Source organism: Xyrauchen texanus, chromosome 48 (genome assembly GCF_025860055.1).
Source record: "Xyrauchen texanus isolate HMW12.3.18 chromosome 48, RBS_HiC_50CHRs, whole genome shotgun sequence".
Taxonomy (NCBI): Eukaryota; Metazoa; Chordata; class Actinopteri; order Cypriniformes; family Catostomidae; genus Xyrauchen; species Xyrauchen texanus.
In genome coordinates this window covers 13,403,952-13,427,305 of record NC_068323.1, presented here as the reverse complement: position 1 = coordinate 13,427,305, position 23,354 = coordinate 13,403,952, and the positions used below count along the sequence as shown (strand labels likewise).

Here is a 23,354-nt window from a genome sequence, read left to right as displayed (position 1 = left end):
TCTGAGTGTGTCTCTGGATTTGTAAATGTGCATCTTACACAGTGTGAACAGTCTGCTCAAACATTTGACCAATAGCGTTGCTCCTGTCCTGACCCAGCTTGTCAACATGAGCCAATGAGAGTACGTCCTCTGAGATTCCCTCTCAAGTGGCCTATCCTTGATCTCTTATCTTACTTTTTATCCAGCTTAGTGTGCTCTTGCCCAGAACGACCATAAACTATACAGCGTCAAAGCCAGAGAAGTAAGGCAGTGGTCCATGTCCTAATCTGACTGATCTGAGAATCACAATTTACCCCCGAAAATCAGTCATAAATCAACTCTCCACCATCTTACTTAAGATTTATTATGCTGTTATGGCCTTCAGCAGATGGAGAACACGTCCCCAGATGTACTTTGTGAGTTTGGATTTGTTCCAAAAACAATGCGATGAAGCATCTCTGTTCAGAAGTTTAAATTGATGGTTCAACCAAAAATATAATTGTCATTATTTCCTTACCCATTTGTTTCAAACATATATTATTTTCTGTCCTCAATGAAACAGTAAAAGATATATTTAGCAGAATTTCAAAACTGTACTTTGCTATATAATTTAAGTGGACAGTAATTTTCAGTGTCAAGCTCCAAAATGACAAAAAACAATAATAAAAGAACAACTAGTCTAAAAACTAAACAACTAAAAAGAAAAAGATGACAAAAAAGAGAACATCTCTCTCGTTTCTGGTGCCCTTTGTAACATTGTAAGAGCAAAATCTAATTTAATTTATGCTTCCTCATCAAATTAAGCCCAAAAACTGGAGGCTGAAACTTGAAGCACATTTCACATAAAGATGTTGTTCTTGAGGGCATTATGCAAGTCATGAAAAAAAAAATTATTTAAAGAAAGTTGTTCCAAATCCCTCATAAATGCGTGCCAAGCAATAAACAAGAAGTTGTCAATCCTAGCTAAATTAAAGTGCAATATCAGCGAATGAGCTTCACTTCTGCCCTTTTCTTTTTTTCACTTTTAGAAGATATTTATGAGCTGCTGCCAACCTTGTTTATTGCCATGTTTTTCAAAAGGAACCAATAAAGGGAAAATGAGCTGCTGACCTAGCTATTGGTTCCGACTAGAACAATGTGCCTATTTTGCCAATTTTTTTCCAGGAACGTCCCCATTACTGGAGCATCACTGAGGAGAGTCGTTGTGAAAATGTGTGTTGTGTGTGAGCACAAGCAAAGCAGGTGCCAAGATTCTACTATCCAATCTCTTCAGAATTACAGCAGACAGCAATAGCTGCTACAACAGAACCACCTTCCAGTTAGTGCTGGTAAATATTTTGAAATATCAAGATATAATCTAACTCATTTTGATTGTGATATATATATATATATATGACCACACAAGAAATCGACATCAGAATGTTCATGTACCCTGAATCAACCCCATTCTGACGAATTACTTACAATCAGACATTTTTGCATCAATTCAAATGTGTTTACCTTTTCCTGTGGCGCTACTGATAACACAATACATGAGCATCTTCAGATTGATGGGTGTTAGCCCCATGTGAACCAGGAAGTAATCATGTAAACAAAAACAATGGTGAGTGCGATTCTAATGTTTTTTTTCCACTGATATTTAGGTTAAGGGTTGTGGTTTTGGTCAAAAAAATAAATCAGCCTTTTTGTTGACCGTATTACATTTAAATACCTAAAAATGGTGCTCATTTTTGGCGTCAATCTGTACATATTTTACCCCAGAAACTGGAGTTCACTCGTGCCCATTTGATCAGCAACACTTTCCAGCTTCGTTCACTGGGGCAGTGTTTTGAAATTCGGTAAGCACAGACCGATTTCAGCTGAAGAAATTTGGATCTCCTTTCGCTAAAATCACCGTGCCATCAGTCTGAAGTCTTGTAATGACTATAAAGTGCTTTTTATTTGTCCATTAAGTTACTATTTGCAATCCTTACTTGCCTCACAACTTGCTAATATAAGAGCTTTAAGACAGGTATGTCAATTAATTGATTAATATTCAATACATTTCTGTGATTCAGTTCAAACTGCCTGATTCAATGAATTGATTCATATAATTTTTTTAATACAGTATAGAAATGTTTTTAAAAAAAACAAATAACAAAAGCTATTAGATTAATATAGCTGTTTAATACGACTACCTTCCGCAGGTGAAGATTGCATGTGAGGATGTGAAGCGAAAGTGAAAGCCACGATTTGCCAAGCAGCCTTTTTTAATGCTGCACTTTACACTCTAGAAGAGTGGAGTTATAAAGAAACTACCCATTATAATTATTTCCTTGTCCATTGTGTATATTCAGTGTTGCCATGTATGAAGCACCGCCCATTCAGAGGTCACTGCCAAACCTAGCAACTACCTATTGGTCAACGCTGCAAATTTGCACGTCAAAGTTCACCAAACGTGAACGCTATACGAAATTTGAATATGGAAATTCCTGATTGCACAGATTTCCATTAAGATGACTGTATTTCGCCTGCGGGAACTTCAGCATGAAAAGGTAAATGAGTGTGGCAGGGCAGAGGGCGGGGTCGGGTCGTGATCCTACACACCCGGTCCCGTATTAGGCTAATCAAGCCTTCGAGAGGGATAAGGGTCGACTGCAGAGGATCGTGCGGGAGAAAGAGATCGTTTACGGACATGTCCGTCATATGTGTGTGTTTGTCTTTTGTCTTAAGTTTTAGATTAAACTATTATTTATATTGACAAGCCAGTACTCGCCTCCTCCTTTCCATTGATCACTTTACACTGGTGCCGAAGCCCGGGAAGGAGGAGGGATATGCCGTAGCAGAGTTCTCGCCACTACCGTCCACCCAAACGGAGCAGCCGCGGCCATCTGCCGGGGGACGAGGAGCCCAGCCGCCTGAAAGAGGACAATGGCCGCCGACCGCAAGGGAAGAAGGGAGAACCACTGCCAGGGTCGGGGGAGACCCCTTCTGTTCCCCGAGAACGCGGCGGGGCGTTCCATCCACCAGGGGTTGGAGGACTGCCTCTGATCCGCCCGGAGAGGCGTGGCTGTCGTCCGATAGAGGGTGGAGGGATAGATACGCCGAGGAACAAGCTATGCCGTATCAGAGAACTGCTGATTTTTTTATTTTTTTCCATCTCTCTCTCTCTCCTCTCTCTCTCTCACTGCCGCTCTGCGTTGGCTTTTTCCCTCTCTTTTAAATTTTACAGTGTTTTTGGGGGTACTACACTGTTACAGGAAGTACCACCCCCCAGTTTAATTATTTCTGTTTCCCTCCACTTGTCCCCTCCCTCGTCTAGGTAGACGGGGATGACAGGGCTTAGGACACGCCCTCCCCCAGGGAAAGGGGGGTACGTCATGCTGGGGGCTCCCCAGCCTGAGAGAACGAGGGAGGAATGTGGCAGGGCGGAGGGCGGGGCCGGGTCGTGATCCTACACACCCGGTCCCGTATTAGGCTCCTCCTTTCCATTGATCACTTTACAATGAGCCTTTAGTATGTATTGTTATATTCCCAGATAGCATACACTGAGACATCTCTGAGATGTCTGTTTTAGATATTTTCATCTGCAAAGCATCACAATCTAAATAACATACTAAACATCTTAAAAAGATCAAATTTACAACAATGTAAATCATTAACTTCTCAAAGACATCTGCTGAATGTCTTATTGACATACTTATTGAAACTTCTTATATTGCAAATGAGCAAACAACCTAAAAAATGCATCTTCCAGCTGTAAACACACACATAAAATAGATATCTGAGTGATGTTAGAATCTAACTGACTACAATGGCTGTTTGGTTGAAACAATAATAAACAATTTCAGAGCAAATACATAAATATCCATATCAAATATCATCTCAAGGCTGATAAATATCAACACATGGTTGTTTTAGCTGTATTGCCCAGCCATACTTCCAGCACAGGTCTTCAATGTTGCTGACCTTTAATGGCATGGTGCTACCCTGGACAGGGTTGCAGTATAGATCAATAGAACTGGAATTTCTAGACATCCAACAGGGTCATATAAAGGTGTTTCTACTCATTGCCTTGGCTGCCGAAAGCAGCCACATGTTGACTGTTGACTTTAATTAGCAAGAACAAAAATCAGCAGGTCGCTAGCGACCCAGAGGGCAGGTCAGCTCTCACCCTAAGTCACGTACACTCAGATCACAAGACAACAAGCACATGCCTTGGGCAGATTCACATCAAATGTAAAGTTGCACTTTAAATGTCTGCTAAAGGTCAGCGACTTCTCCTTTAAGAGCCTTTTGTTCTGTCATAAAAAAAAAAATTAAACAAAAAACACTTAAAAAAAAATGCAGCATCTGTTAACCCAGCAGCGCTTTTCATCTCTGCAAAGATTTTCAACAGTAAATTTTGTACTGTACAAATAAATCACTTGGTCATAATGGGTATTCTATGAGGCAGAATAATGGAGGGAAATGGCAACAGACAGGACCCAAAAGTATCATAAAAGTAGTTCAATAGATTCATTGGTGTAACATGTTTCAATATTTCCGTAGGCATGTGATTAAAATAGTTTTTCAGTGAAAATTTTGACGTCTGTTGCGCATTCATGAGCACTATGAGAGAAGCTCGATCACAGAGGCTCGTGTGAATGTTACATTCTTATTTGGCACTAAAACCTATCCTTTTCCATTAAAAAGACAGGAATATAATGCACAAAAGGAAAGAAAATGGATTACAAAGCATAAAAATGCATTAATAATATCGATATCAAAACAGACTGCTCTCTATGTGAATTCGACAGCAGGTCAAAGCAGAGTCTATTTAGCAGATACAGGCCACTTCTCTTAAAATGAATGGGATGAAGTGCAACACCCAACCTAGAAGCTCTAGCACCCAACGGTCAAAGTGAGTAAAAAGACCCGGCTTACAGACCAAAGAGCCAATCACATTTTAGATACAGACATGATCACCTGTCAATCAGCTTGAGAATGTGCATGCACTTTATATATACAAGCCGAGAACATTTAGTTTATTTTTGTGTAATCTGCACAATTTATGATTGTCAAATTTTACTGTTCTTTTATCATAATCTTTACCAACCATTTCTGAGATTTCGATGTTCCCATTAAAGTAGATAGGAGATGTACTGTCATGACTGGAAATAGTATCCCAGAAGCATTTCAAAGATGGCCACCAGTGGACTGACTTGCTAGAAATCATTTGGTTAAAGTTGATGATGTAATACAGTCAACAATAACCACCTAACCCAACCCCCAACCCTAAACATTAGCAGAGTAAAAAAGTAATTTTAGAGCAAACATACAACCTCTGAATCATGCTCATCATTGATAGTCAATGCGATTACATACTGTTCTTAAGGGACCAGTAACCGTGTCTCAGAAGTTGCCCGTACAACGCCCATATGACTTTTAGCTTCTAAGTAATACGGTTTGGAATGAGAGGAGGGTGAGTAAATAAAAACTTTCATTTTTGGGTGTATTCCTTTAAAGTAAAACTTTTTTGGGATTTGGATTAATCTATGTTGTGGTGGCGTAGCGGGCTGAAGCACTAAACTGTTAAGCAGAAGGTTGTCGGTTTGATCCCCACAGCCACCACCATTGTGTCCTTGAGCAAGGCACTTAAGTCCAGGTTGCTCCGGGGGATTGTCCCTGTAATAAGTGCACTATAAGTCGCTTTGGATAAAAGCGTCTGCCAAATGCATAAATGTAAATGTAATGTATCTTGCGAACCAACCTGCACATTAGATTCATTTGTAGACTAATGGAAACTAAACCTCATACCACACAGACAACAATTGAGAGCAAAGTATGTCTGAGGAGCAGAAACAGACACTGGCCAAATTATAACTAAGGGTTACTTGTCCTTCAGCGTTTGTCAGAGCAATAGTGTCTTTGTAATAAGCCCAACAGAGCGAGACAGTGAACCCAATTAGGCTGTCCCTGGCAAAACAAAAAGAGACAATTTTAGGACAGCCATAAGACAGCTAAAATGTTGGGGATTCGCCTCAGTCAAACTGTAAAAAGAGCTTTAGCTGAAGCAGAACATTCTGAATGTTTAATCTGGATAAGGCTGCAGTACTTCATTCAGATCGACAAAGTATAATTAATACTATCCAAACAAATATTCACATTCCCTTGTTGACAGGTGCTTTTTTTTCTGTCTCGCCTGAAATGTCCTCAAATATGTAGTCAACACTTGCTCGTTGAGAACGGTTTCTATGGCAACTTGGTCATATATCAGTCACTGACTCGCAGTTGTTAGTGCTGCTAAAGGAAACTGTAGCATTTGCTCATGAAAACAGCTCCTAATGATACTTTTAACGGTTCATGGTTCCCCGTTACCTTTTGAATGTGTCTATTGTAAGCCCTTTCGACATTTAATCACATGCAGTATAAAATAAAATATTTTGGATTTACTTAAAATATATATATATATACATTTTTGCAAGTAAATTCATATATACAAGTAAATTCAACTCATGGTCAATTTAGGTCAGCAGTACTAGAAAAACTTTGTTAGATATACACAAATGTATCAGTTAATTTAACTTTATTTACTTAAAAATGCATGTCAGCCCAATAAGATTTTGCAACTAATAGCATGTTATTTCAAATTTACATTTATATCACTGTTTCTATTTCCTTTTCTTGGCTCTGAAGAAAATAATAATTGAAGTCATGCATTAAACTTGATTCCCAAAGAATGCATATTCTACATTCATGTGCAAGAGAATTAAATGGATTGAACAGGATCCCACTTTACCAAAGGGAACACTAATCACCCTAATGGTGACTTTACAAAAAACAGCCATTTACAGTAAAACCTCATCAATGATATTAAAAATAGCTAAAATCTCTGTTAATTATTAACAACTAATTAAATGTCCACTGTTACATGCATAAACGCACTTACAAACTAGTGTTCTGCTAAAGCTGCGTTCACACTGCCAGCGACATCGCGCGAGACAGATAAACAGCCGCTATGGCAAAGAGCACGCCTTGTTTCTCGTTCATCTTTGATATAAAGCATTTTATGTACTGATTCCATTTATATTTAGTCTTTTCCCTCCAAAATGTTTGTTTTTAGCAGCAAGAAAAGATATTCGCTGTCAACAGCAATGGAATGGCATCCGTGAATGTCATTTAAAAACGTTACTAGGCAACCAGTAGTGGGAACACCCACTAGCGACCTAACTGCCAGCCACTGGCGACCTGCAGTGACAAAGTCAGCTTAAGACATTGTGTTCATTACATTAATATAAAGACTGTTCCTTTAACCTGTTGATACGCACCCCCTTTTTGAGCACAAACCATGAAAATTACATACCTGAACTTAAATGGTTGTATTTACTGGACCCTTTGGAGTATGGACACAGTTGTAGTAACTTTTGAAAAAAGACACTTTGGGCTTTATTTCCCAAGTTTCAGAATTAATATATGTTGTTATTTTTTAAAGTTAGAGAAGCTGAAGTTTATAGTAATGGAAATATTTTGTGCTGAACATGTTTTTATAATCTAAAAACACAATAATAAAAGTGCCAAAACAACCCAGAAATACAATGATCTCATGCACGGCCATAGTTTTTGTCGGCTGACTGCACTTCGAAATTGATCAAGAAATTGTATTATAAGAAATGTTCTTCTGCCCGCACCAAATCTGAATGCGGTCATATGCAACATACTAATTTATTTGCAGCTGCACGATCAGAAATGACTGTAGCATGGCAACACGTTTCCTCTCTTTTGGTCCCAATGGTCTGCGTGCATACTTTCTTTCAAGAAAAATGCCCAAAGTTTCTAAGAGACATTTTCAGTGATCCTTGCACTAAACTTTGGATTGTCTTCGCACTCAAGCAAACAGCAGGACTTGCAGGCCAGGCTGGAGGAATCATTCATACCCTCTGGCATTAAATAGCAGTTGGATGCCCTGGTTGAAGCTGGTGACATGTGAGTGAATTATTTATTTTGTGCAGTGAGAAACTTTTATTCAGCATTGGTGGATTACCTCCAAAATTTGAAGCTGCTCATTGGAGAACAAAGAAAAACTTGAGTGGGCCCTACTGAGAGACATCCCAGAGTGGAAAGACATTCAGAGCAGCCTGAAAACTTCTATTCCAGAATCTATTCTATTCCTCTCAGTTTGATTGATGAAACCACGCTCATTGATGAGTGAGCTTGCGCGAAAAACATTGTCACTCGTCGCATCAGTGAGCGGAACATGAACAAGACAGCCATGTCTGAAAGATTGACAGACATTTTTCGTGAGCTGCAGAGAAATACCATCAACTTCAGAGTCTTTTTTATGACTGCCTGCATCATCATCTGTGGAGCATTCTCATTAATGAACGCAGCATGGACACCGGATAACACTTGATTCAGTGTAACAGTCATGAAGGCAATGCTTTTCGTACGTCTCAATTTTGGGCTGGACTGCTCTCCATTTTACGATAAACTCTTGAAAGACAAGCGCACACTGAGCAAAATTGCTGCCAGCTTAAAGAACAAGGTGACAACAGTTACAGGTGCATATGCACCCTCTACTTCGCATTGATCTGTGCCTATGTATGGATATGTCCATTTCAATTTTGCTGGGAGGGGGCTGTCCCATTTTCCACAAGCAGGAATCTGGTCACCCTAGTAGTACAAGCGTTAAATCCTGGGATAAAAAAAATGACGTCATTACACAGATATAAAAATGAGTTTTTTTACTGGTTGTAATTTAATTGTTGGTATCAGGAATGGATATTTGCACTAGTAACTACGTATTTATTGACATCAAGAATTCGCATTTTAACTAGTAAAAAAATTTATTATAGACGTCTATAATTAATATCGTGCACTTGATTATATGATTGCGAAATTAGTCTTGTCCACAGTGTTTATACAAAACAACGAAATGCGCTATTATGCAATGCAGTATGATGCATTGCACGTTTTCCAAGTGATTTCCTCTTGGGTCCTAATATTACGCTTATTCTATCCTGCTGGAATGTGGGAAATAAAAATGCGTGATCAGCCTGATTTATTTGTTTTCACTGATATAAGCTTTGTATTCTAAAATGAACAGATCTTGTTTTTAAAGGCATAATTTGCCCAGAAAAAAAAAAAAAAAATCACCCTCATGTTGTTTCAAAGCCATATGTCTTACTTTCTTCCGTGGAACACAAAAAGAGATGTTTGATGGAAAAGTAGTCTCAGTCACCATTCACTTGCATTGCATCTTTTTTCATTAATAAAAGTAAACTGTGACTGAGGCTCCAACGGTTTCAAAAAAACACTAACTTGACAAATTCTTGTCTAAGTAAATTGGAGAGGGGCAATTCAGATTTTTTTAAATGAACAGAAGGACAGTTACTCAATTGCATATTAATCACACTTGATTTCCCAGTCACTTGAGGTCCCCAAGCCTGCGTGGAAGGTTCCTCATAAAAAATAAAAAAACACCTCCCCCACATCAGACATGTCACCTAGTCTATCAGAAATAGAGGCACTTCATTACACTGGAGCTTGGCAGTGAAGACACTCATTAAACACATCAGGGGGAGAAAAAGAAAGAACCACAACTGCAAGCAGTGATGAAACTCATTAAACGCACAGACGGTAGAAAAAGACACTCTGTCAATCTTATTCATCCCCCTGACAGAAGAACACACACACACACACACACACACACACACACACACACACCATTATTGTTTTTTACATCTATAATTGTTAAATTGTTAAAGCCACACAGTGAATTTACACAGTATGATTCAAACACATGAGTGCACATTCAAAATCTGGGGTTCCCAATCTAATTTAAAAGGGATAGTTCACACACAAATTAACATTCTGTTATCATTTACTCACCCTCATGTTGTTCCAAACCTGTATGAGGTTCTTCCATGGAATGTTTAGTCCCTGTCAAAATTCACTTTCACGTGATTTTGCAAGTTATATATTTATACCATAATCTATCCTCTTTATAGCTCAATAAATGAGGCTCTATGAGCTGACTCTGGTATTTGGATCTCTCAAATGGATAAGAAAGAAGCAGTGAGGATAAAAATGAACTATGAGCAAAACTGAACAAAACAAGCACTCTCTGCCAGCCATGCTGTCCTTTTTTATGTACTAAACACCAAAATATGGATGTCTTTATCTCCATTCTAAGGAAAGAAACTCCACTTTTTGCATTCTGTATATTAATTTTACCTTGGCTTGAATACAAAAGTCTTAACGATTCATCTGTGCACATTATTCAAATAAAAACTAATAAGGAATAGACAAAAATACATTGTAATCTTTCATCAATATGAAGTAATTTGATTCACCTCTGGAGAGAAAATTCAGCTAAAGCCACAAAGCTCTCTTATTTTTCTACAGAGCCCCTTAAAAGACAGGGAAGAATTTATTTTCAGAAATAACTTTGCATTCCCTCACAAAAAAAAGAATAAATATATAAAATAATAATTGTTCCCTTGCAATTATTTTGGGGTACCTTGCGATAGCTTTATCCATCCCTTATGAAAATAAACCCTGGTTTTACTACAGTAACCATATTTTAACCATGGATCCCAACGCAAATCTATTCACTATGATTCTACTCAAGTTAGTCAAATGTTTTGGTGAATGATTCCTTTAAATGATCTTCACATCCATTTACACATGATTGATGTGGACGAAATGCATTTATTGTCATTTCCTGATCCCATTCCCCCCATTGCATTCCACCCTAATGGTTTTAGCATTGATCTTTGACTTCAGTCTACTTTGATCTCCTGAATGGACACATTTGATGGATCTGGATTGATGGTGCATCAAACGACTTCTGGCATCATTGTTGAGGAGACAGATGTTGCGTGACAGTATTCTGGTTTACTAGCTGAAGAAAACGATGGTGTACCATCTCCTTAAACCTGTAAATCCTCTCCTCTGATGGATCATTTGACCTCAATACAAAGGTATGGTTTACAAATCCACTACATTGACAAAAATCTGTCTGGTTTAAGATGTTTGGGTTTTTGTCCAGCAGGGATATTACAATCCTACATATCACGGTCATCACCACCTAAAACTACAATTAAAAAATGCACATCAATCTTTCTCTGCATTGCACAAACACACAAACACACTTGACAAACAGAGTAAAGGCTCCATAATGGAACCTTAATGGTGGCCACTATTTGTGGTAATATATTGCCTGGTAATAAACCACAAATCGTGTAGGCTGCCTCTCACATTATTGCATCGAGTCTTGGCCTATAAATAAACCCCAGCAGCCGGTGGAGAGCGAGCAGAGCTGGATAAGGCTGTAGGGATGTGGAGAACAACAGCGTGTGGCAACACAATCAGGTAGGAGTTCCAGTAATGCCATAGTGGGAAACGCTTGTTACTACTAAACTCCTATCCAGCTCAGAAAGCGATTTTCAGCACACAAAATATACATCGATAACTACCAAAAATAAGTATATTCAGACAATGCCACAAAAATATTAAACAATTAAAATTATTATAAAAAAAATACTGGTATATTCTTTCTACAGATCCTTCATTACAACACATTTTTAAATATCCTCCTGTATTCATTCACTAAGGATCCCATCATTTGGCAAATAAATTGGTCAACTCTTATGCCGTTACAGAACAGAAACATGCATTCATAAAGGATTGTTATCCATGCAGGAACTGTGCGGCTTGCTCCTCTATAAACCAATCAATTCACAGACTTACATATGGGGAAATTCTTTTACATTAACTCTATGTTAATACCAACATCACATGTGATCTATATGTTAAAATGCCTGTCCATTAATCTTTGTTGGGAAGACGTCAAGATTGTTATCATGATATAAAACAGTTAACCTGTAAAGGAATTTTAAAAGAAGATTGTTTCAGAAGAAGTGGGAATGTGGAGATAAAACTTCTACAACGGGAAGCTTATTGGATGTATTGTTTGAAGTCCATGTCTCCATTGGCCCTTAATGAGGATTTCAAAATCTGCTGTTTCCTCTAAGCATCCCCAAATTGTCTCTCACCAATACTCTGTAGAATACAAATCATTATTGTATGTTGTATTTCACCTTGTGGACTCATTTTTTCACTTGAATACAGGTGGTGATATTGATTTATGAACAGCATTTTTTTTCTCAATGTGTCAGATCGCCATTTATTTTCGTCAAATATGTGTTGATGTTTTTATGATTTTATAGTGCCGCATATATATATATATATATATATATATATAGGTTCAAGAACGTACAAGTAAATGCTTATTTTTGGGACATTTGTAAAGCTGTTCAGTTTTTCAGTTCGGAAGACAATTAGCATTTTCATGCCACAGGTTCCACTTAGGAAGTCTGTGGATAATGTTATTAGAGGAGATTTTCACAAATTACGTCATTTTCACAGTCATACCACAAATGTGAATTTTGAAGCTGCCGATGTTTTAAAAATCATAAGCTGCTAACAAGCTGCTAAATATGTACTACAACTACCACAAGGATTTTAGTTATGTGCTTTGATGAACCGGACAATCATTGTAGTCCTTATGTAGCTACTCGTTAGCAACGTACGTATAAAAAACGCACAACGGCTCCAAAATTTGTGTTTGATATATGATTGTAATTTGTGTTGTATAACAAAACCTGAAAGTATCTTCAAGTAACATTAACCACAGACACTGATAAAAACATGATTTGCTCATGTGCACTAAGATCTGCAGCCAGGTTGTTTGAGCCAATCATTTGAGCCGTAAATGTGTGACTAATCACACTGGGCTGCAGGAAAATTACATTATGACAACGCAGATTGAGTGATGGCACAGCAAAAATTCAAAAAGATTTTTAAAAAAGCTGGGTACTGGCAAAACAGCTACTATTATAGAAAATATTTGCAATATATGTTGCTCACAAAAAAAATCATCTGAATCAGGCGGTCAGGAATTACAACCTGTGATGGCAAATAGTACGTTTCTCCATTGACAGCCACTCAAAAGCAGCCTTGTTTTCTAACAAAATATATATATTTTAATTTGCATTTATTACATTATAGCAAATCTTTTTCCAGTGACAGATTTTTGGAGGGCTCTTAAAAGTGCTAAATGGACTAATATTTTCTGCTGCCATTGACGCAGTCCCATTGGCCACCCCACTCGCAATTGCCATATTTGAGCACAAGACTTAACATATACTGCTCGAAAATGTCTGTGCCACCACAGACTGATCACTGGCCCCTGGCCGGCCACCGCTGTGAAAAACTCCTGGCTCCGCCCCTGCATTGACAAGTGATCAGTCACGTGACGGCCGATAACTGATCAGCCATTAGCAAAGATGGCAGCTTCCAGATCACGAACTTCCAGGGAACTCTGCGCTAGCTCAGCAGATGGCATGAATTAATGTTTAAATGACTGTTAGCCTTTCTCAAGGTATTTTAGAGCTCCTTGGTCAGAATGCACAGATACTTTTTAAAGGCCGTCAAAGGTGAAAGATTCATTCTAGTGGCCAAATGGTGTAGTTACAACATATACCAGCAGGGGCTAAATGTTAAAAAGCCAAACTTTGGTTTCAACAGCCTGATGAAAAAAACTCAGTGTAACCCAGTACTGCCAATCGATGTGCTTCTCATGGTTTCAGCATACATTACTTAAATCAATAAAAAGACACAGGGGCCATTGACATGTATGAATTTCCAGGATACACAAAACAATCTTCTCTGCAAAACAGTAGAAGAAAGCCAATTGTTTTGCAGTTCACACTTTCCATGCAAAAATCAACATTATGAGGGTTTAAGTTGCAGGGGGAACACAACTTTCCTTGGAATCCAGATCTTTAAACACCAAACACTTAAATCCTATTATTCTATCCACCCTTAAAGTGTATTATTTGCCTCGTCTCTTGGTATATTTTAAACTGCCGTGGGCTGATGTGAAGTGATTCATGTGGCCTCTCTTTCGAGGAAAATGTTTAGAGCAGAAACCAAACCTTGTCCAACTTGCACTTCTGATCAAAACAGCATTTATTCTCTCACTTTAATGCCATTTGTAAAGATATTCTCTAGTTACATTGCTTCATATCTGCTAGGGAGGCCAATCTAATCCAGTTGTACCCAACAACTGAATCTCATTTGGTAAGGGTGTCCCTAAATAACATATGAAGCAATTTGTCAAACCAACAAAGGACTGAGGTAATAATAAGTTAGATTAAATCAAAAGCAATTGGACACTTTTACATGCTCAAACTGTGTATGCTTTAGAAAGCGCTCTAACAATCACCATATGTCACTCAGAACTACAAGAGACCTAGATTACAATGATAAAATGGCGAACAAGCAACCTCAGCTCGTTCAAAAGATCAAATCGATGTTGCCATCACAAAGTTCAGTAGTGAAAATGTCATATCACCTTTGTCGACATGCATTAATCACTCACAAACTGCCGTGGAAAGGGAGATGATGTGGAAATGGCCATTTCTTCCATCAGTTTTGTTGTCAACAAGGCACATTCCAGACGTCCTGGTTATTAAACATGGCTGGGTCCATGGCTGGGTCCATGCAACTAGGAGGGGCATCGCCCCCTAGATCCCCCAAGAAACTTCTGATGCTCCCTCTGTAACTGTCAACGAAATGATCAAGGGGCACTCTGCCCCCCGGACTGACAGTGAAGCGAGCAACATTGTCCCCCCCTCAAATATACAAGTGCCCCACCAAAGATTGCATCCTATTACCGGCCCTGTTGTTAAAGCATTTTGATGGGAAATCGCAATTAATATGTACTGTATACAACACACGAGTGCAAGTAAATGACAGAATTGTCATTTTTGCTTGAACTATTTAAGAAATTAAATGAAAGCAACAGTTCAAGAAAGGGATATTACAGACATGCCTGTGGGTGACACATCTTGTTAACCTAAAAGTAACTACTCAAACAGACACAAATGATGGTGTCTGCAAACACCATCACCCTTAATAACATCCTTTCATGGAAACACATCTTAAAAAAGGATTGAATATGTACAAATCATTCCTATTTGGTGACAGCATCAGTCTTAATACTAAAACAATAAGCATAGTGTGTTCAACATACCTGAGATAACGCAATGGCTCTATAGTCTCTGATTCTTTCTCGTTGGAGCTGTGATTCATCTTGACGGGTCTGTGATGAACTGATGATTGGTAATGAGATTCTCTTGTCACAGTCAACCCGTTACTGCAGTCTCTTTTCTCACTCTGTGTGCCCTGCTTCTCTCTATCTCCACTGGCTTACTGGCTGATAAAACAGGCTCCACACATAGATCAGCTACTCTTACTGGAAGTGTCAGCCAATTATGAGGCAGGGAGACATCATGAGTGCCGTCTGATTGGCTGAACTCCATTGATGCTGGAAGCTTAGTCAAACATAAACTGCATTTTTTCAGATCGAGCATCCTCTGTGACAGAAGAGTGTGAACATGATCAATTCAAATGCTCATTCATCACAGTCTTGATTTTTTAAGTTGGTTTTTATATTTGTACTTTAAGATATTATTTCAACACTAAAAAAACTATTTTAAGATTTATGCATTTCAATATATATATATATATTAGTGTATAATACTACAGCTCATATCAGTATATCATATAATGCATAGATTATGTAAATAAGAATTTATATAAATGCATAATATATCACACCTTGTAACTTATTACAATTTATACATTTTACAATTCCACTTTTCATTCGAATTATGTCAAAAATATAGTTATTTAATTAAAGCATTTTAGTAGACTCAATACTTTTGAACACCACCATTTATAAATATATTATACATTAATTCAGATTAATTCTTATAAATTGCTGCGAATATATTTTAAAATTGCATTTCAACCCATTAAATTAGTGCAAAGCTGCTAACCTTACCAGTTTAAAAGAATTTGTACTTAAGTAATACAAATCAAAATAGATGGGTGTGAGTATATTAAACTGGTATGTTTCAAACAAAATCAGGATTTGAGGAGACGTGTGCTGCGCAGGGACACGCAGTAGTAAATGTCGCCGTCTACAGGTCTTCTAGTGTCATTGCAGGCAGACTCACAGAAGTCCCATTAAATTAACACTGTAAATTGATCGCCGAGAGTATTGAAAACTAATGAGACACATTTGTTCTCATGCAATTAGAGTCACTTTAATGGTGTATCCCAGATCTCGCTGATCATAAACCTGATGTGAGCGCAATCTCAAAGCCCAAATCAGATTTAAAAGGCGAAATTTCAATGCAAAGTAACATGTTTCCAAATATAAGTAGGCCTTTGTCCAGTCTTATTATAGGTACATGCTAAGGAGGCATTATCTATTATTGTTCCTAATTAGGGTTATCGATTTGAACAAACTCTTAAAATACGCATCAAACTTGAATTAAAGAGATGTTTGGTTCAATACAAGTTCATCTCAATCGAGAGCATTTTTGGAATGATGTTGATTTCGACTCGTCCTTCCTTTTCTTAAAAAACTAAACTCAAATCTGGGTTATAGTGAGGCACTTTCAATGGAAGTGAATTGGGCACATACGTAGATACATTTTTAAATATTAATTGTTTCCGAAGTAAAGCCACAAGACGCAAACAATATGCGTGTTGACATTATTTTAGTTAGATTAAATCGCTAGCTAAACTTTTGTGTTATATACAATTTTACAACTTTGTTGCCAAAACTACATGCTGTAAACCTAACGGCCATAAAACTTAAGCAAATGTACATCTAAAAAAATTAACAAGTTTTCACAGAATTAAATGTAAGCGCAGCGTATTTCTAGTGGGAAGACTAGCAGCTGTTCATCATCACACCATTAGCTGGGTAATTCCTAGCCAATCACAAAGCTGTTGCTTTATAAGTCTGCTCACAATCTGTCACATTGCTGTTTCAGTGTGCTAACACGGCAACCTCCACCACCCCACCACCACCAGTTGAGTCCTGTCCCACGGGGGTAGGCTCCTCGCCCCTGCCTCCTATCTCCGGCAGGATATGACGGTTCCGAGTACAACTCCCTCGGACCGCCAGACGGGGACTACACCGAAGATAGAGACATTACTTTCTGTTCTACATTCATCAAATAAATGGCATCTTAAACCTCACTCAAGCCTGCGTGTCTTCCCGATAGAAATGTAAGTCCTTTTAGAAAATTAGATGCTTCACATTTCTGCCATTAAACGGTCCAAAAAATTTATTGCCCCATAATCTTCCATTGTAAGTGCCTCACTGTAACCTCGATTTTTTCTTTTTCTTAAATAAAAGGAGTGAGTCGAAAGTTATTGCTGTGGTAATCAATATTATGCCACGAATGCTGTCGAATTGTGCATAACTTATATTGAACCCGGAATATTACCTTTAATGTTATGCACATTTCATATCTCAAATTGTGCAGCTTTTGGGACCTCTTTGCGATTAGCGCCATATTTTCTGTGAGGGAAAGAGTAAGCAACCACCCAGGACACCCACGCAAAGCACTAAAAACTACTCAGAACACCTAAAGCAACCATATATCATAGCAAGTATGTTTGCATCATATGGAGGCAGTTTTCCAAGTACCACTCACATTATCATCCAAAATAAATACATCTAGAAATCAACAATACTGTATGTTCACCTGGTCTCTCCTTGCATATCTTAGAAACTTGTTTTACTTAATTCAGCAGCCAGAATTTCAATGCTGCCATTCACGTTTTTTTTATACAGTAGTTCCATAAGCAGAAACTAACCCAGAGAGCACAAGTACACTGAGATGTCGGTTTTAGATCTTTTCATCTGGAAAGTTTCACAATCTAATTTACATCTGTTAAACAACATAAAATGATCAGATTTACAATCATTCCAAATCATCAACGGCAGATCTGCTGAATATCTTATTGACATCAGTGATGTACTTATTTAGATACATCTTACAGACCTATTGCTGATGAATAAATAACATAATACGTCTTCCAGATGTAAAACATGCATAAAATAGATGTCTGGGTGATGTATGAATGGGATCAGGATACATTTTGTCCAAAAGACAAAATGGTGCCAATAAGACAACAAAAGATGTCAGCTGTCACACCACTTCTTGGTAAATGTCTGTAGTTACACGTCTTAAAATAATGGTCAAAAAGATGACAGGCCACATTTAATCTCTTCTAAAATGATCATGAATTCTGAACGGACAAGTCTCAATGAAGCCTTCTGAATAAAATGTAAGCAAATACAAAATACTTCTAAAATACAGGATATAATGGCGATTTTGTAGAAATGTCTCTAGGGAGATAGATACAAAATCACAACAGTCAATAAATGTGGTTTATTTATATGCTTAATGGTTGTTTATTCATAAGAACTCCCATGTGTTGCCATCAGTGGTCTATTCCATTGCATAACTGTGACATGTTCTATTATGACATCATTGAATAGAATGTAAATATCAGTCACATGGAGCATAAGATGTAAAATTCCATGACATACCTTCCACTAATGGCATGTTAAAGAGCAAGGAAGGATAACCAAACTCAAGCCAAGGTATTGATTGATTGAATTCTTGCCAGATTAAGACAATGCCGATTGATAAAGTTTTGAAAGGCATGGGCTACAAGCCCATTGCCATTATCGGTGAGGGAAGTTTTTCCAAAGTCAAACTTGCCACCTCCAAGAAGCACCATTGTGATGTGGCCATCAAAATTGTGGACCGCGAAAAGGCAGAGAAAAAGTTTGTCGAAAAATTTCTTCCACGTGAACTGGAAATTTTGAGACAAGTGAAGCACGAGCACATCATTCAAGTGTTTGAATTCATTGAGGTGGGCAGTAAGCTACTGTGTATCGTGATGGAAGCAGCAGAAAAAGATCTTCTCAAGAAGATACATGAAGTCAACTGCATCTCAAAAGATCAAAGCAAAACTTGGTTCTCTCAGATGGTCAGTGCCGTTGACTACCTGCACAAGTTGGACATTGTCCATCGAGATCTGAAGTGCGAAAACATACTGCTGACAGCTCAAGACCAAGTGAAGATCACAGACTTTGGTTTCGGCCGCTTCGCTGACACCTCCGACTGCAGTAGCACCTTCTGTGGTTCTGCAGCCTACACGCCCCCTGAAATCATTCTGGGTGAAGCATATGATCCAAAGAAATATGACGTATGGAGCCTTGGGGTGATTTTGTACGTCATGGTCACTGGAACTATGCCATATGATGATAGAAACATGAAACATCTTCCACGTCTTCAACGGAGGGCTTTGGTTTATCCAGACAGCGCTGATGTTGAGGAATTATGCCGTACCTTCATCGGGACCCTTCTCCAGTTCAACCCTTCCCAACGTCCAACCATCCAACAGGTGGCAGATCATCCATGGCTGCAGGGGCCAAAAGACCAGGGCGCAAGCACTGCCGATTAAAAGATGGGTTACAAATGCAAATAATGGGGTCTTCATACAGCTTAAATCTCTTAAATATCATGGCTTAACAGTCATCATTGATCAAAATGACCAGATCTTTTGTTTCCTGAGAACGGTCAGAGGCTGACTAGTAACAGAGGAATTTACATTTACATTTATTCATTTGGCAGAGGCTTTTATCCAAAGCGACTTACAAAAGAGGAAGAACATCAGCGAATCATCTCAGGGAGACAGTGGTACAAAAACTGCCATATTACAAAGTTTCCCTATCATCAGAATACAAAACAGATTTAAGTGCAACAAGAAATGTAAATTTTTTTTTTTTTTTTTAGTGACCGGTTAAGTGCTTTTGGAAAAGATGTGTTTTTAGCCGTTTTTTGAAGATAGAGAGTGAGTTAGCTTCCCGGATTGAGTTGGGAAGGTCATTCCACCACCGTGGTATGATGAAACTGAAAGTCCGGGAAAGTGTTTTGGTGCCTCTTTGTTTTGGTAAGACAAGGCGACGTTCCTTAGCCGACCGCAGGCTTCTGGTGGGAACGTAGCTCTGCATAAATGTTTTTAGGTATGCTGGAGCAGACCCAGTGACTGTTTTATATGCCAGCATCAGGGCCTTGAATTTAATACGTGCATGAACCGGCAGCCAGTGGAGAGAGACAAAGAGTGGTGTAACATGTGAACTCTCAGGTTCATTAAAGACCAGGAATGTTTAAACTTCTGTACCAGTGAAACATATTTGAATTTTTTTTATGGCAGATGCCGATATAGAGCAGGGTGGCCGATATAATGACAAATACAGTACAATTTGACGATGGCAAATGTGCACAAATTTGCGATACAATTGTGAGACAACTCAATGATGCCGATGAACCTAAACGTGTCGAAATGAGTTGAAAGTGTAATAAGCACCACAAAATGTCCTTGCTTCAGCAATTGTCTCATGATACATTTGCTTTTTATAACACCATCGGTAAGATTTACATTTACGCATTTGGCAGACGCTTTTATCCAAAGCGACTTACAGAGCACTTATTACAGGGACAATCCCCCCGGAGCAACCTGGAGTTAAGTGCCTTGTTCAAGGACACAATGGTGGTGGCTGTGGGGATCGAACCAGCGACCTTCTTTAGGGTTTAAGGTAGAGATTGGTTTTGTGAAATAATCCACAGAGCATTAACCTTAAATTGGGAGAAAGTTTAACACACTTTTAGTGCCACTCAGTGGACATTTCACTTTAGAACCACCGCAATACATGTAAGGAAACAAGTAATATAAAATGTTGCTCGTAATTTTTATGAGATCAGGATGCCAAAATGCAGAAATTCGATTCAATGTCTACAATCACAAAAAATTAAAACACATTGACCTTTAATATACACCTACACAACAGACAAAACGGGTTAAAATTAGTTTTTATTATAATTATTAACTGATAAAGCAGAAACAAATGCAAAAGACATTTTTTTTTTTAAACAATTCATAAAAGGGGTGCTATATGATAAACAATGCTGGCCTCCCAGGAAAATGGAATGGTGTTAGTTGTCAGCAGTAGTAGTCAGAACAGCACTCAGAAACAAGGGCCTCCATGTCCGAAACACTCCACAGGCATTCAAGATCTTTGAATGGATCATTGTAAAAAGATAAAGTGAGAAAAACAAAAACTGAAGCAAGCATAACAAACTTGACATGTTTGTTGGACTGCAAGGACCCAAGCTGTCATTTATAAAATACATACCTGTTTAGCTAAAATACCAAGCGTACTGCTAGCAAATCAAATCAGATGAAAGGGAGAAAAAAAAAAATAGATGGCAATATAATGTGACCACCACCTAACAGGTAGGAACATAAGGACTTTGATTTTGCTATTCACTTGTGATTGTGTGCTACATTCAATAAGCAGTCATGCTTTTAAACATTTCCTTTAAGGAAAGATTAAGCTGTGCCCGTCTGCACAACTTCCAACAGGATACAAAATGGTAGATAGAGCATGAACTAGCAAAACTTTGCATTTAAATACGCTAAATACAGTCCAATCTTAAATTCGTAACCCTTTTAAACTACCTGGGGAGAAATAATGGGTTTAGAAATGTATTAAACTTGGGCTAATGGTATATATCCTTCATCTAAAGTGACATTTATAAATAATACAACATCCAAATATTAGATGCTTTTATAAGAAAGCCTGGGGTAGGGAAGAACATCACAACTGTAAATCAAAAATGTAATGCAATATCAGCTCTACATAATTTTCCTATTATAACTGATATCAACAAATGTTGTAGGTCTAGTTCTCCTGTTGTGGCTGCTGCTTTAGTTAGTTACGTCCATCTCTGTAACCATCCCTGATGCACAATTCTTGTCTTTTATAAGCTTAAAAAGAAAAACAACCCAAAGTATCCAAAAATATACATTACACCAGTAGATGTATAACCACCTCAACAGTATAACAATGCCTTTTAAACTTGAAGCCTTTAAAAAAAGGCCATTTCGAAAAAAGGGTGGAATGAGTCCACAGTTAAGCTAAGAAAAATAAAATACAAACATGTTGACATCAAATACACATGCATACACTCCCATATCTGTTCAAGAGACGGTGTGAGAAATAGTTCACCCAAAAATTAAAATTGTAAGGGTGAGTGAAACATGACAGAATGTACATTTTTGGGTGAACTGTCCCTTTGAGCTTTTCACAGCTTTAGTAATTGTGTAGATGGTCAACAAAAGGTCAAAATTTAATTTCTGGCATAACGCAGGAAGTCTACGGTCTCATCATCTCCACTTCCTATGTGTAATGTGTCCGTCAGTCTCTGGAACTCTGAACAAAGGATGCAGCTCACATAATAAAGACATTTCTCCACTTGAAGAGCCATTAGGAGCCACAAATTGGGAGCTGGTGGGCGACATGTCCACCATGCATGTGTATTAGATCACTAAAGTCCCTAGGGTACTGGAGAGATTCAGTAGTTGGATACAAAGGCCTATAAAAAAGGTCCTTGTGTCGTCTCCTTTATTACTGATCCCGGTACAGTTCTCCTCTAGGACACACTTATTGGCCTATAGGGATGTCTTACCTCAGACAGTACAAGTGTCTCAGAACAAAAGAAATAGAGAGAAAATATATCTTTTTAATTGTATTATTGCTTAATGGCTGGTTGTCTGACATTGAAAACCAACCAAATGTCCAAAAGTCAGGACTATAATTATGAGAAATATTAGGATCATTTAATAGGTGGAATGGGGCATTATTTCCATGTGTTTGCCGTTTGGGAAATGGAGCGGGAAGGGATCATGTCCAAGAGGTACTCTCGCTGACGGTCGACCGGAGAAGTTGTCCTGTGCACAGAGAGGCTGGGGTTGACATAAGCCATGGTGACACCTGCCGAGGAGGATGTTTAGGAGGTTAACAAGGTAGGGGTAAAGGTAGGGGCAGAAATTTTATTTGTTGGTGTTTTAGATAGCATTATCTACCTGTGGTCCCACTGTTCTGTTTCCTCCAGGTATTAGTGGTGGGGTTGCTGCTGCTGGTGCCCTTGTCCCCCGCCCTCATAGCATGCTTACCAGGCCTACTAACCAGCATGGCAGCCGTGACAGCATTCTGGAGCTGAGAGGACGTGGAGCAGCTGCGGCTCACCCCGCGTACACCTGCATTTAAGGCCTGCTGTACGTTGCGTGACAGCTGCCCTTGGTTCTGAGAGGAGAAAGGAAAATTAGTCAACCAAATCAAATCACTTTATTGTCACATGACCATATACACAAATGCAACAGTGGGTGAAAGTCTTGTGTGCAATTCCAAGCAAAATTATTTAAATAAAGTAACACAATTTACATATCAAAATGTACACAGTCACACAACACAATAATAATATAAAATGTACAGTAAACAATACACAATATAGAATACAAATACAATAAAAATAATTTAAAAAAGTATATAAAGTGTATAAAATAAAGAAAAATAAAATAACAAACACTTTTAAATGAACTTGTGTTTACGCCAATGCTTGCGT

At 38.3% G+C, this 23,354-nt stretch overlaps 3 protein-coding genes across 4 annotated transcripts in view; 1 reads left to right on the top strand and 2 right to left on the bottom strand.

Moving 5' to 3' along the window:
• Positions 1 to 15,211, bottom strand: part of LOC127639934 (yjeF N-terminal domain-containing 3-like) — a 42,647-nt gene extending 27,436 nt beyond the window's left edge. Inside the window, exon 1 of the mRNA XM_052122278.1 lies at positions 15,041 to 15,211. Within this exon, the coding sequence (XP_051978238.1) occupies positions 15,041 to 15,099 (59 nt within the window). The 5' untranslated portion in view covers positions 15,100 to 15,211. The remainder of the gene's footprint in view (positions 1 to 15,040) is intronic.
• A 3,305-nt stretch (positions 15,212 to 18,516) lies between these two features.
• LOC127639503 (testis-specific serine/threonine-protein kinase 6-like) lies at positions 18,517 to 19,350 on the top strand. Its single transcript, XM_052121555.1, has one exon. The coding sequence runs from the start codon at positions 18,517 to 18,519 to the stop codon at positions 19,348 to 19,350; it is 834 nt and encodes a 277-aa protein (XP_051977515.1).
• Positions 19,351 to 20,748: 1,398 nt separating this feature from the next.
• Positions 20,749 to 23,354, bottom strand: part of LOC127639948 (transcriptional repressor p66-alpha-like) — a 36,868-nt gene continuing 34,262 nt past the window's right edge. For both annotated transcript variants that reach the window (XM_052122298.1, XM_052122299.1), the window contains exons 10-11: positions 22,816 to 23,035; positions 20,749 to 22,723 (exon numbers count right to left, since the gene is read on the bottom strand). In XM_052122298.1, the coding sequence (XP_051978258.1) occupies positions 22,590 to 22,723; positions 22,816 to 23,035 (354 nt within the window). In that variant the 3' untranslated portion in view covers positions 20,749 to 22,589. The remainder of the gene's footprint in view (positions 22,724 to 22,815; positions 23,036 to 23,354) is intronic.